At 39.4% G+C, this 13,724-nt stretch overlaps 1 protein-coding gene across 12 annotated transcripts in view; it reads left to right on the top strand.

Moving 5' to 3' along the window:
- NCOR1 (nuclear receptor corepressor 1) overlaps window positions 1-13,502 on the top strand; it is a 509,406-nt gene extending 495,904 nt beyond the window's left edge. For 10 of the 12 annotated variants that reach the window (XM_033922034.1, XM_033922033.1, XM_033922035.1 and 7 more), the window contains 4 exons: window positions 5,479-5,532; window positions 11,873-12,094; window positions 12,660-12,842; window positions 13,075-13,502. In XM_033922034.1, coding sequence (XP_033777925.1) covers window positions 5,479-5,532; window positions 11,873-12,094; window positions 12,660-12,842; window positions 13,075-13,262 — 647 coding nt within the window. In that variant the 3' untranslated portion in view covers window positions 13,263-13,502. The remainder of the gene's footprint in view (window positions 1-5,478; window positions 5,533-11,872; window positions 12,095-12,659; window positions 12,843-13,074) is intronic. The other 2 variants (XM_033922040.1, XM_033922037.1) reach the window with 1 other exon arrangement.
- Window positions 13,503-13,724: the final 222 nt, after the last annotated feature.

The raw sequence follows: 13,724 nt of genomic DNA, 5'->3' as shown, positions 1-13,724 counted from the left end.
ACTTGTTCCTGTTTGGGGCTCTGCCCTGTGTGTAAGTTTGTATTCTATTTGAAAATCGATTAAAAAAAATTTGTTATACAGTAATGGAAACGCTATTAAAATAGACAATGGTAAAGTTTCTGTAATCTGGGGGATTACAGGACCGGAGGTAACATGGATTCACAGAGGTAGGTCTCGTCAGACAAATCTGATAAATTTCTTTGACAGGGAACCAGAGAATTGGATAGAGGGAGTGTGCTAGATGTGGTGTATTTAGATTTTAGCAAAGCCTTTGATAGTGTTCCACACAGACATCTAAAAAACTGAGTGCCCTCGGGATGGGCCCAAAGAGTTGGGCTGGGTCAGAAATTGGTTGAGTGGAAGGCAACAGAGGGTAGTGATCAGTGGATATCGCTCTGAGGAAAGGAATGTTACCAGTGGTGTGCCTCAAGGTTCTGTTCTTGGGCCTGTTCTTTTTAACATTTTTATAAGTGATATTGCTGAAGGGTTGTTAGGTAAAGATTTACCTCTTTGCGGATGATACCAAAATCTGCAATACAGTAGAAAGCCTCGCCCCACCCCCACCCCAGATGGTGTAAATAACATGAAGAAAGACATAGCAAAACATGAAGAATGGTCTGAAATTTGGCAGCTAAAATTTAATGTTAAGAAATTCAAAGTCATGCTTTTGGGCTGCAAAAACTTGAGGAAACGGTACAGTTTAGGGAGGTGAAAAACTTATATGCACGATAGAAGCGCAGGACTTGGGTGTGATTGTATGTGATGATCTTAAGGTGGCCAAACAGGTTGAAAAGGTGATGGTGAAAGCTAGAAGAAGGGCACTAGCATGCATAGGAAGAGGTATGACCAGTAAGAAAAAGGAGATATTAATGCCCCTATATAAGACTCTGGTGAGACCTCATTTAGAATATTGTGTACAATTCTGGAATCTGCACCTTCAAAAAGATATATAAAAAGGATGGAGTTGGTCCAGAGGAAGGCATATGGGAACAGACATAAAGATCTCAATATGTATACTTTGGAAGAAAGGCGGGAGAGGGGAGATGTGATAAATACCTATGTAGCATAAATGCACATGAATTGAGTCTCATTTCAAAGGAAACCCTGGACTGAGAGGGCATAGAATGAAATTAAGAGGTGATAGGCTCAGGAGTAATCTAAGGAAATACTTTTTTACAGAAAGAGTGATAGATGCATGGAACAGTCTCCCAGAAAAAATGGTGGAGACAGAGACTGTGTCTGAATTCAAAAAAGATGGGACAAGCATGTGGGATCTCTTAGGGAGAGGAAGAGATAATAGTTACAGAGGATGGGCAGACTGGATGTGCCATTTGGCCTTTATCTGCCATCATGTTTCTATGTTACATTGGGAGTAAGCTTTTTTTTCACGTTATTCATTGATTAGAACATTGAGAGCCAAAGCTCAGCACACTGTTCTAACAAGTGGCCTATTACATTGGCCCTATGTGGGAACTGTGCCAATTCCTGCTGAAAACACCTCACATTTCCCCACCTCTTGACATTTTACGTGGTCTGTTCAAAAAGTTCAAGGACAGTTTGAATTGTGCGCCGATGAAAAGTTTTTTTGAGATATGCTAAGCAGCGTTCAGTAGCTTGAAACCTCAGGAGTAACCTCTTTTTTCCTTTTGTTGATATCTGTTTTTGTCTTCAAGCTACAGCAGTTTTTGTGAACTTGTGTTTTTGTGATCAGCTATTTTTCATCATGTGCGACCTCAATGAGCAGCGCTACAGTATGAAGTTCTGTTTTAAATTAGGTAAGACCACAACAGAAATTTATGAAATGTTGAAAGTGGCTTATGGGGAACATGTCATGAGTCATGGAAGGTATTTTGAATGGTATTCATGCTTCATAGGTGGTCATGAATCAGTGGAAGACGATTCGCAAACTGGAAGACCATCAATGTCAACTGAGGTTGATGTTGATCAAGTGAGGGTTCTTGTGCATGCTAATTGGTGATTAACTGTTAGAGAATTGGCAGAAGAAATCAACATCTCCATTGTTTCATGCCACAGCATTCTAACAGAAATTGGGGATGTCTAGCATTGAGGCAAAGTTTGTTCCACAGTTGATGAACGATGACCAGAAGAACAACTGTGTCATGATCTGTCAGAATCTTCTTGAGTAGGCAAATGAAGATGAAACATTTCTTGGTAGTGATAACTGGTGATGAGACATGGGTCTATGGTTACAACGTGGAAACCAAAGCGCATCCATCTCAATGGAGAACCAAAACATCACCAGGACTGAAAAAATCTCGGAAAGTTTGGTCGAACGTCAAAGTGATATTAACAGGTTTTTTTTTAGTTGTTTTTTTTTTTAATACAGTCGTAGCGTTCACTATGAATTTCTACCACAAGGACAAACTGTCAACCAGAATTACTGTTTGAAAGTGTTGAAATGACTCTGTGAGAGAATCGGGAGGAAACGGCCCGAACTTTGGAGGGAGCAGTCATGATTCCTGCATCACGATAACGCACATGTTCACATCGCTGTCAAAATTAGCAAATTTTTGTAAAAAACACAGTTCTTCCCCAGTCACCTGACTTGGCCCCTGCTGATGACTTGTTTCCTAAACTTAAATCCATGCTGAAAGGAAAGTGATTTGACACCATTGAAGACAAAAAGCAAAATTTGACGCAGCAACTTTTGAAGATGCGTTTAAGGACTGTTTCCAGAAATGGAAACGACATTGGGAAAAGTATATACGTAGGGAAGGGGAGTACTTTGAAGGAGACCAAGTGGAATAAGTTGTAAGATTGTTTAATACATTTTTATAAAATCAGTCCTGGAAATTTTTGCATAAACCTCGTATTGACAGGGGTGTTTACTTCATAGGGTTAAAAAAAAAAAAGCCTTTTGAAAATTGTTCTCTATCTCTGTTTCTTTTGGGGAAAAGTATAGGTGCTGAAAATTAGTTTGCAAGCTCAAGGATACAAAATTACTATAAATCTGCAAATCAGGGGCAGTTTGCAAAGTGTTTACCATGTGTCAAAGCAGGTTTTGGATGGAGAAAAGGGAAATTATAACTTTATGCACACACGGGCATTTCCTGGAGTATAGTTTAGGCAGAGTTCAGGTGGAGTTGCGATGCGCCCATGTATTTTATAAATTAAATGTATACATATACAGCAGAAATAGGGCAAAGAGAACATGCACACTTTTATATTGTCTGCAGAGCAGTTGAGAATGTGCTCTTGGGCAATTTTCTGGGAGGGTATTTTATAAAGCCATATTTGTTGCCTTAAAGAATAAGTACCTTTTGGGGCTTTTGACATAGGTTTTTTTTTAAAATATAAAATTACCTCCATTATGTCCAACTCAGTACTGTAGAAGATTCCTATTATGTTTCAGACTAACAAATCTTATTTGGGATGGTAGTAGTGAGGTGACACATAAACTGTGTGTTATGTACTAAAGCCTAACTCTTCAGTCAATGCATATTTCTTACCTATTTTTTGGTTAGTCTAAATGAGATCAGTTTAAAAATACCCATTGCCCATATGAATAGAGTTTGAATAATCCCAAATGTAAACTGATCAAAACTACCCTCTGAAGAAACCAAAAAAATCATTGAACGTGGCATAAACCTCCTTTTATGAAAAATATTTTATTAATTAGAAATGTGAGGACCTTCATATGTAGGAGAACACCATGGTACATTGCCATAGGATATTAAGTAACCATAAAGCATAATCATTCAGACTAAATATATTGTTTGTCTTTTTACTTAAACCCCTCCCCCCCCACACACACACATACACTTTTATTAAGAAGCGGCAGAGATTTCTACCATGGCATGCAAATACACCAACACTGCTCTAACACTCATAGAATTCTTATGAGCATCAGAGCATTTAGCAAACCGGACCACAGTAGAAACCTCTATCGCTGCTTAGTAGAAGAGGGCCTCAATGTGTTAACCTTTTCAAAATATAATGCCCATGCCCAATACAGTAGAAAATACTTCTTAGAGTTTTGCCAAAATGTCATTCAAGCAACAAAACTTTAAAAAGAATTTTACTTATCTTTCCAATTACTTCATCTACATCTGGAAATCCAGCTTATATATATGTCATGAATACATAAGGGACAATTTTCATCTGCAAACATTCCTCCAAACTGCTGCATGTTTCAGACTTCATCAATGATTGGAAACATAAGTGAAATTATTTTTAATAAGTTTTGTTGCTTGAGTGACATTTTGACAAAAATATGAGAAGTGCTTTCTATAGTACTAGACATTATGGCTCCCTTTTATCAAGCTGCGTTAGGAGTTTTATATCGCCAGCTGTTGTGGTAAAAGCTCCGACACTCATAGGAATTCTATGAGCGTTGGAGCTTTAACCACAGCGGCCAGTGATTTTTTTTTTTTTTAAACCTTAACGTGGATTCATAAAAGGGGGCCGATATTTTGAAAGTGTTGAAATAGTTAAGTAAAAAGACTCGGATGAAATATGTGGACTGATAATTAAGTTTTATGGTTCAGTAATATTCTAGGTCAATGTGCTATAGTACTCTCTTATATATGAAGGTCCTCATTTTTTAATAAATACAAAATCTTCCTGCAGCACTTTGAGCTAGCTCTTTCTTCACCCCTGCTTATACACTAAAATAAGTTATATGAATCCATCTTCGCATTCCAAGGCCCCAAAATTTGGAATTGCCTCCCACAACATCTGCATCAACCAGACAGATATTACTTTAGGAGAATGCTAAAGACTCATCTTTTCTCTTCAAATCTATAATTAAAAATGCAGAGACATTCTAAACTTATAATTCAAGCTGCAAAGACATTTCTATTTCTTTAAACCTGCAATTCATTGTTCATGACTATTGATTAAAAATCTTGTTGTAAATTGTATTGAATCCTTGTCGAAACTTGCGGTTTAGAAGAAAATGTATGGTATGGTAAAAGATTTTAGCCTTTATATAAGGCACCTAAATTTACTAAGATTTCAAATGAATTTAGGTGCCTAATTTAGAATTTACACTTGCAGATTATTTGCCTGCATTTAGAAACATAAGTAATCTACTTAAGTTGCAACACGTTAATGTGGCATCTGTCATTCTTAATGGGGATTATTGGTTAAAAGTACAATAATATGCACCAAATCTTAGTAAATAGACTCCCAAGTTTTTTGCTTAGTGCTGAAAGTCAGTTTAAGTAGCCAATTTTTCCCTCACTCTGACGATGCCTCTATAGTTGCCTACATTTAGGCTCCTAGTGAATCTGGGCACCTAAATTTAGTCATTTAGCCCTAGTCACTTTTCAGGGAGCCAATTTTGATGCCCAACTCCCTAAATTAAGCTTCTAAACAGTGTGAAAATTGACCCAGGAGTTAGCCAGAACATAGAAGGCAGGGCAGCTGTGAAGTTTAGATAGTAGAATAGATGTGAGCCTGTCTGATGATTTGCAAGTTAAATTAACATGTTTGTTTTCTTTGTTCTAATTGCAGCAACTGCTCAGCCAGGAACAGAGATCTTTAATCTGCCAGCAGTTACTACCTCTGGTAAGACTTCAGAGAGGATCTTAAGGTGGCATTCCATTTTGTATTAAAAATAGACTAACATAGAGGAAAAGGTTCAAGTCATTAGAAAGGAAGATATGGGACAAAGTTGAGTGATGGGCTTAGGATGTGAGCCCAAAGCTAGGCCAAAACAAAGAGAACTGCAGACAAGTGTACAAAGATGCAGGCTAAATTTATTAAACCAAAATTATGAATGTGGTTAATGTTACCACCTTGTACCAAACCGAAGGACCCCCAAAACTAGGCTGCAGCCAGTATCTGAAAATGGCTGTCTAAAGATGGTGTGAGATGAGTAGCATTTTGTCATTGTAAAGTACAAGGTGTAATCAAAAAATATGGTGAATGTTTAATTTTTTAAAATGTTTGTACAGTAAAAGACACATTGCCATTAATCCACCTCAAAATATTCTCCCTCACTTCGAACACTTATCCCCATCATTCTTGCCACTTTCTGAAGCAGTTCTAGAAGGACTCTTCGTGAGTGTCTTTAGTTGCGCTGTCGTGGCTGCCTTGATGTCTTGAATTGATTCAAAACATTTACTTTTCATGGTCATTTTGACTTTGGGGAAGATCCAGAAGTCGCATAGTACCAGATCCGGTGAATAAGGTGGATGAGGACACACTAATGTTTTTATTTGACAGAAATTGCTGTACCAGAAGCAATGTGTGTTACAGAACATTGTCATGATGAAGGATGAAACCATTTGCCCATTTCTCAAGTCATTTTTTAAGCACATTGTTTCTTAAATGCTAATAAACCTTTATAAGAGATGTTCAGATCCTCAGAAATTTCCCTAATAGTTGATCTTCTGTTTGATCAAATCATTTTGCTTCCTCTTTCAACATTCTCTTGGGTTTTGATGTTGAACGCATTCTCGATCTCTCCTCGTCTTCAACAGATTCACAGCCATTACAAAATCACTTGAACCACTTGTAAACAGTCTTCATGATCACTGCAGCATCACTCTAAACTAATTTTAACATTTAATGTGTGTCTTTAGCACTTTTTTGCAGTTTGAAACAAAATTTCCTATTAATACCTTGTTCGTGAGCCTTGATTTATGACACACTTTAAAACACACCTTCTCTCAACTTCACCTCACAAATGACCATTGCACCAAACAAGTTGAATCTTGTCACACATTGTTACTAAGGTTCAATGCACTGTTTCCCATACTAAAGATCCTTGCCTTTCCGTTGGATGGCGCTTGGCAGCTGCATTCACCGTATTTTATTACACCTCATATGATACACTTCAGTTAGGGGGAGAAGGGGATAAATGCCCTGAGAATTGTTTGCTGTGTTAAGTTAGTTTTGTACATACCATAATTGGAGACATTGCCTTTCATAAAAACTCCATCTACAATGGACTATTTTGCCAAGAATTAATATGATAAATATAAAACAAAGATTTGGCTAGATATAAACCAAAATCCACTAGTGCCTTACTTTCAGTCTAGTGATAATTTTTGATTACTATGGTTAACTCCCATGTAGTATGGATTTTAGTGCTCCAAAACTGCACTTGCTGGGAAATAGTGCAATGGGTTTAAGCTTTTTGCAAATAGCATGGAAATACATGTTAATGATCTACATAATAAATTATTTCCTATGCATCAAGCTATGCTAAAGTTGAGCAAAAGATTTTGGTATTTTTTATTTAGCACTGAATCTTTACTTATTTAAAGACAAAAGAACTAATAGAGATCTGGTTGAAGATACCATGTTTCCCCCAAAATAAGACAGTGTTTTATATTAATTTTGGGTCCAAAAAACGTGGTCTACATCTTTTTTTTTTTTTTTTTTTTTAAATGTACAGTGATCATCTCTCTCTTCCTTTCCTTCACCCCAATCCTCTTTCCTTTCTCTCTCCCACGTGTAGCATCTTTCCTCCCCTCTCACTCATCCCCTTGTTCCTTTCCTCTGCAGCATCTTTCTAACCCTCCCTCCTTCCCATCCCCCCTGTGAAGCAGAACCCTTGAGCCAGCATCTTTCTATCCCTCCCTCCCATCACCACGCCGACCCTCCCACCGCAAAACCGACATACCTCTTGCCAAACAGCAGTGTTGACAGCATTTTAAACAGACTGTTTCACAGTCTTCTCCCGCTGGATCCTTCTCTGCCGCATCGCCACAAGACCAACGTACCTCCCTCCAAACATCAGCATCGGCAGCACTCTAAACAGGTAGGACCCGGCGGGAGAAGACCGCAACGGCGTGAAGCAGCCTGTTTAAAATGCTGGTAACGCTGCTGTTTGGCAGGAGGTATGTCGGTTTCGCGGTGGGATGGTCATCGGGGTTCGGATCAGAGGAAGAGATGGAAAGATGCTGCACAGGGGGAGGGGGTGCATGGGAACATTCAGGAGGGGCTTCGGGGGCAATCTAACTAAGTCTTTTTTTCGGGGAAACATGGTATCAGAAAAGTGGGAAGAAAAGGAGAGATTTGGTTAGTAAGAGACTTAATTTGTGTTGCGGCAGCAGTCAATAAAGCAAACAAGATGTTTGGAATTATTAGAAAAGGGATAGTAAATAAGACTAAAAATATTATAATGCCTCTGTATTGCATTCAGTTCTGGTCCCTGTATCTCAAAAACGATATAGCAGAATTAGAAAGGATCAAAGAACAGCAGGCTAGATGATAAAGGGGATGGAACTCCTCTCATATGAGGAAAGACTGAAGAGGTTAGGGCTCTTCTGCTAGGCAAAGAGATGACTGAGGGGAGATATGATTGAAGTCTACAAAATTCTGAGTGAATCAATTTTTTACTCCATCAAGATTTACAAAGACTAGGGGACCTTCGATAAAGTTACAGGGAAATGCTTTAAAACCAACAGAAGGAAATATATTTTCACTCAGAAAAAGGTTAAGCTCTGAAATGTTACCAGAGGATGTGATAACAGCGGTTAACGTAGCTGGGTTTAGAAAAGGTTTGGACAAGTTCCTGGAGGAAAAGTCCATAGTCTGCTATTGAGACAGACATGGGGAAAGCCTCTGCTTGCCCTGGGATTGGTAGCATGAAATGCTGCTGTTTGGATTTCTGCCAGGTACTTGTGACCTGGAATGGTCATTGTGGAAACAGCATACTGGGCTAGATGGACCATTGATCTGACCTAGTATGGCTATTCTTATGCTTCTCAAGATGGTGAACTAGTTAGTAGTTGGTGGTAGATGGAACTCTGAGAAGAAAATGGTGATTAGTGGAGTGCCTCAGATATCGGTCCTGGAGCCATTTTTTTCCCCAATATATTTTAGTGATATAGCAGAAGGGTTTTTGTTGTTGTTTGGGTTTTTGCAGATAACACAAATTTGCAACAGAGTGGACACTCCTGAGGGAGTAGATAGAATAAGGAGGGACTGATTGCTTGGCAGTAAGGATTCAGTATAAAAAAGTGTAAAGTCACATCTTTATGGTATATAAAGGATCTGTATGTAATAGGTGGGGAAGAGGCTGTGTCCCAACCAGGAGAAAGATTTTGGGGTGATTGTGCTGGATGATCTCAAGATACAAAACAGTGTTACAAAGCAGTAGCTAAAGCCAGAGGAATCCTGAGATATATCGAAAGAGGCATAAAAAGTAGATAAGTGGTGGCAATGCCTCTGTACAGGTCACATCCCCTCCCATCGTCTCCACTAAGCTTCTTTCCTCGGTCCCTCACCATATGCTCCTCTACCCCTCCAGATTTAATCTATCCTGTTGTCATTCTCCCAGTAACCACTGGGCCACTCACCCACCCTTGACAAACTCACCCCCAGCATTATCTCCCAAATTTCAGCCCCTTTCTCTACCCATTCATGCTTATTATCCTATCACAATCCCTCTACCCGAAAACTCATCCACTTTCCGCATTTCCAAGAACATCTTCCCCAGATCATATTTTATTCATTCTCTATCCATTCATGCTGGGGCAGGGAGGAGTTGGAGGAGGTGGTTCTTCAAGGGGCCACACAGCTACTGCTGGGGTGACTGAGCTGCTTGGTTACAGGCTGTATCAGAGGAGAAGGGGCTGCCCTTGTAACCTTCTGATGTCAGGTTGTCCTAACAGCAATAGCTGGAGTGTCAGTCAGTCTCTAGACTGCTGCACCAGGGTGAACTGTGTTGCTTCCTTCCCACACAGTATTTTGTACATCTGGCATACTGACACTGCCCTAGGCAGATCCTAGGGCTAAGGCTAGCCCCCAGTGGATGTATGGAACAATCTGTCCATAAAAGTGGTAGAGGCAAAGCAATAACAGAGTTCAAAATTGTTTAGGATAAACCCAAAGGAGCCATTAATGGCAAGAGGATAGTGATGAAGCACTGGGATAACCAGTTTGGAACAGCAATTCATTCCAATAAGGAAAAAGGATTATATTGTGCTTTTAAAGGCAGGGGAAGGGAGGTGGCAGAAGGCAGAGCAGCAGTTACACAATTAAAGAGACTGGCAAGGGGAGTGATAATGTGCATGAAGTATCCTTTCTATTTTACACGACTTACTATGTTTATGTGAGGAGAAATAAAGTTTTGCTTCTTTTTGACTTCAGTGGAAATCAGTAAGAAGTTTTTAAAAATTAACCATGAAGGATAACAGATCCCCACCAAGTTGGGGATCACCCCTAGAAAAGGGGGGGGGGCACACAGACTCAAGGATACCAGGTCCCAGGACATCCTGGCCCTGGACCCCTGAACAACATCTTGGTGTAAACAGTGCTTTCTGTAATGTTTAAAAAGTTTTTTTGCTCAGGAAGAGCCTGAACGTTTGAGTGTGGGAGAGAATGAACTTTCATCTGGAGTAGGCTATAGAGAGACATTCTGTGCAGCTGAGCAACAGAGCAGGCATTGCAGCAGCATCCAAAGACACTAGTAATTGAATGTACCTGCTCTAATCTTTCTGAAGTTATGGTCACGAGTATGCCTCCTCTGAAGGAGGCATCCTCTTGGATAAATAGGCATGCATATATTACAGCCCAAGAGCACCACACCCCTAGAAACTGAATTATAAAGCTTTGGGTGCCTGTTATCCAGTGTATGCACTGTTGCTTTGTTGAAGTAAGAGACAGCTGTTATGGGGTGGTTGCATTTGTTTGAGGTGATTAGATAAATGTGCGCCATCCTGTTGGAGAATATCTTTGCAAGAAAAAGGTTGAATGTTTTGAAAAGGAAATAACTTTAATTTCCAAGGGAGCTATATCTGTTCTTCTGATGTAAGGTTCTCTCAGCTGAGAAAGTAAAGGAAAGGGGATCTTTTCTTCTCTCTTTTTATTTTTTTTATTTTATCAATTTCTTCCTTTGATGCAAAAGAGAACAAAAATCTTGATATATATATATATATTTTTTTTTTCCTTTTGAATGGTGGGTGAACTTTGCAGCATTCTACTGCTAACACAATAGAATTTTTTCAAACTAATGATAAAATTCATCCTGTCTTTATGTACTAACAGCCAGAGAGACCTTCAGCCGCTAGGAGAAGCTTGATCTATGATAACAAAGGGCTTGTGGCTGTGTTAACATTTGCTGTGCAATGTTTGATAGAAAATATAGGGAAATACTTCCATTACTAGTTTCCAAGGACATCCCTAAGTAACATCACAGATTTATGGCTTGTTGATGGGGAGAAATGAGGTTACATATTAGAAAACAGAACTGATACTACATTGGTCAGCCTTGTCTTAATACTTCATGCAAAACTGCAGACGTTCCTTTTAATCAGTATTTTCAGGAAACTTTTAAATAGCCATGGATGAAGAATGTCACAATTGAGCTCACAAGCTGGTCTCTGATTGGTTCTAATCATCATGTATATCTTGAATGACATTACATGGATCCAGTCGAATGCCTTGTTGGTGGCACATGGCTAGTGTAACTCTGCCTTGTGCATACCATTGATAGGAGCAGGAAACTGGTTATAGCAGTCTCACTATAAGACTTCCCATCTATGCCAGTGTCACTTTAGAATGATCACTTGAAAAATCATCCAGCATTTAAAAAAAATCATGTTACCATATTCCTCTGTTTATCCTTTCTGTATGACAGTGTTTTGCACAAAATTATGAATTTGATTGGCTGATGCTTTTTACATTGCATTTTCCTGTGACACACGGGGTGTGACAGTGCTGTAAGCTGTAATTTTAACCCTTGGCATGTCTAATTCACAGCCTCACATTTGCTGGTTGGAGCTTGCTGCTTGCAGAAATGCTCACTTTGATTTTTCCTTCTCTTTCTCTCTCTCCCTCTCTATACTATGTAATACTTTTCCCTCGCCCTTTAAAATCTCTCCTGCCCTTCCCCTACTTGTAATTTTTTGAGGTGTTTTTTGCCCTCCCCTTCCAACCTTCCTCCTCCCAGGCACAGTCAGCTCTAGGGGTCATTCCTTTGCAGATCCTGCAAGTAACCTTGGTCTAGAGGACATCATCAGGAAGGCTCTGATGGGCAACTTTGATGACAAAGGGGAAGATCATGGAGTACTTATGTCGCAGTCAATAGGGGTGGCAGCCGGAAGCTCCAGCTCTGGCGGATCAGTAAGCAGTGATGTACGCAGAGACGAGGCCAATCCATCTCCCAACTCAGGTTAGACTTTTTCTCTTGAGCCTTATAGTGAGCAGTGGGGAAGGGTTTCCCTTTAGGAATAAAGGTGGCAAGTAAATAACAGGGATAGAGAAGATGATTTGGGGAGGTTGGATTCTGGGCCAAAGGATATAGAAGTGAGTAAATTGTAGAATGTGTGATTATGAGGTGGGGTTGGTAGAGTCTAAAATAAGCAAAAGTATTTTGTTTTATATTTTGATTGCAGTTTGAAATGCATTTCTAGCACAAAAATGGGTATGTGATCTGTAGTGTGTATGAACTAATTTAATGTATGTTTAACATTTGTACACCAGTGAGTTTTAAGATAATTTGTATTGGTAATATCTAAAACATGGCCTAGAGTGGGCATCAAGTGAGAGTTTGCCAAGGCAGTCAACTTGAATTAAGAGTAGGAGAGAACTTATTATGGGTCTCTGAAATATAAGTGGAGAAAATCAGGAGACTTTGTAGGATAGAAGAATATGCATTTATATTTGGGATCTTGTTTACTGATTGCAATATAGTATGCTTACATTTTAAAAACCTTGTACATTTCCTTCCTTTCTAGGAGGAGGATCCAGCAAACAGAAGCTCCTGGGAAAATCCAGCAACAGGAAATCAAAATCTCCCCTGCCAGGTCAAGCATACTTGGGGACTGAGCGCCCATCATCTGTATCTTCTGTCCATTCTGAAGGAGATTACCACAGACAGACCCCAGCATGGACCTGGGAGGACCGGCCCTCTTCTACAGGTGAGATTGCCATACTCTGATTAGGAATGGGTCACTTGTAAGGATTAATTGATTTGATTTTTACTTTCTGGAACAACTGCTAGAAGTTTTGGACCCTAAATTGGCTCAAATTAATTTTTCTCCTAAGATTTCAAAGCTAAAATTATTAAATTTAGGATAATGTAGAAATTACTGATGATTTTTGCTTTTTGGGTAGTGATTGTTGAAATATAATTTTTCTCCTGCCTTGTAGGCTCCACGCAGTTCCCATACAACCCTTTGACAATGCAGATGCTGAGCAGTACCCCACCTACATCCATTGCATGTGTCCCACCTTCCATGAACCAGGCCACTTCCCATCAGCAAAGCCGAATATGGGATCGGGAACCTGCCCCACTCCTCTCGGAACAGTATGAGACATTATCAGACAGTGATGATTGAACAGTTAAGAGGAGGACAGTGTTTACTACCTGCTGCCATCTTCACATATGTGGGTCATCCCCATACCAAAGAGAGCTGGGGGTATATGTCACTCAAGGAAGAAGAGTGTATTGAAGACATTTGTGTGGGGAAAAGACAAACCATTCATTTCCTTGTGCATAGGTCAGGTTTTAGGAGAATGTAATTAAGTGAACAGCTGAAATACTAAAAAATTAAATATGTAAAGAGTTTTTAAACAATGGACTAGTCTTGTTCGACATCTATTTGAAAAAAAACCCAAACAAACCACACCACAACCCTTCTTAATGTCTTTAAATACTTATGTAAATACTTGTTGTTGCTTTAGTTCCTTGTTGTAGCATATGATGTACTCATGTCCCAATCAATGCAGCAGTTCTGTAGGAGTCATTGTGTCATCTTTGTAAAAAGCCACATTCCACATGACTTGGCATGGTTCTGTGA

This window comes from Geotrypetes seraphini, chromosome 15 (assembly GCF_902459505.1).
Source record: "Geotrypetes seraphini chromosome 15, aGeoSer1.1, whole genome shotgun sequence".
Taxonomy (NCBI): Eukaryota; Metazoa; Chordata; class Amphibia; order Gymnophiona; family Dermophiidae; genus Geotrypetes; species Geotrypetes seraphini.
This window is presented reverse-complemented; position numbering and strand designations above follow the sequence as displayed.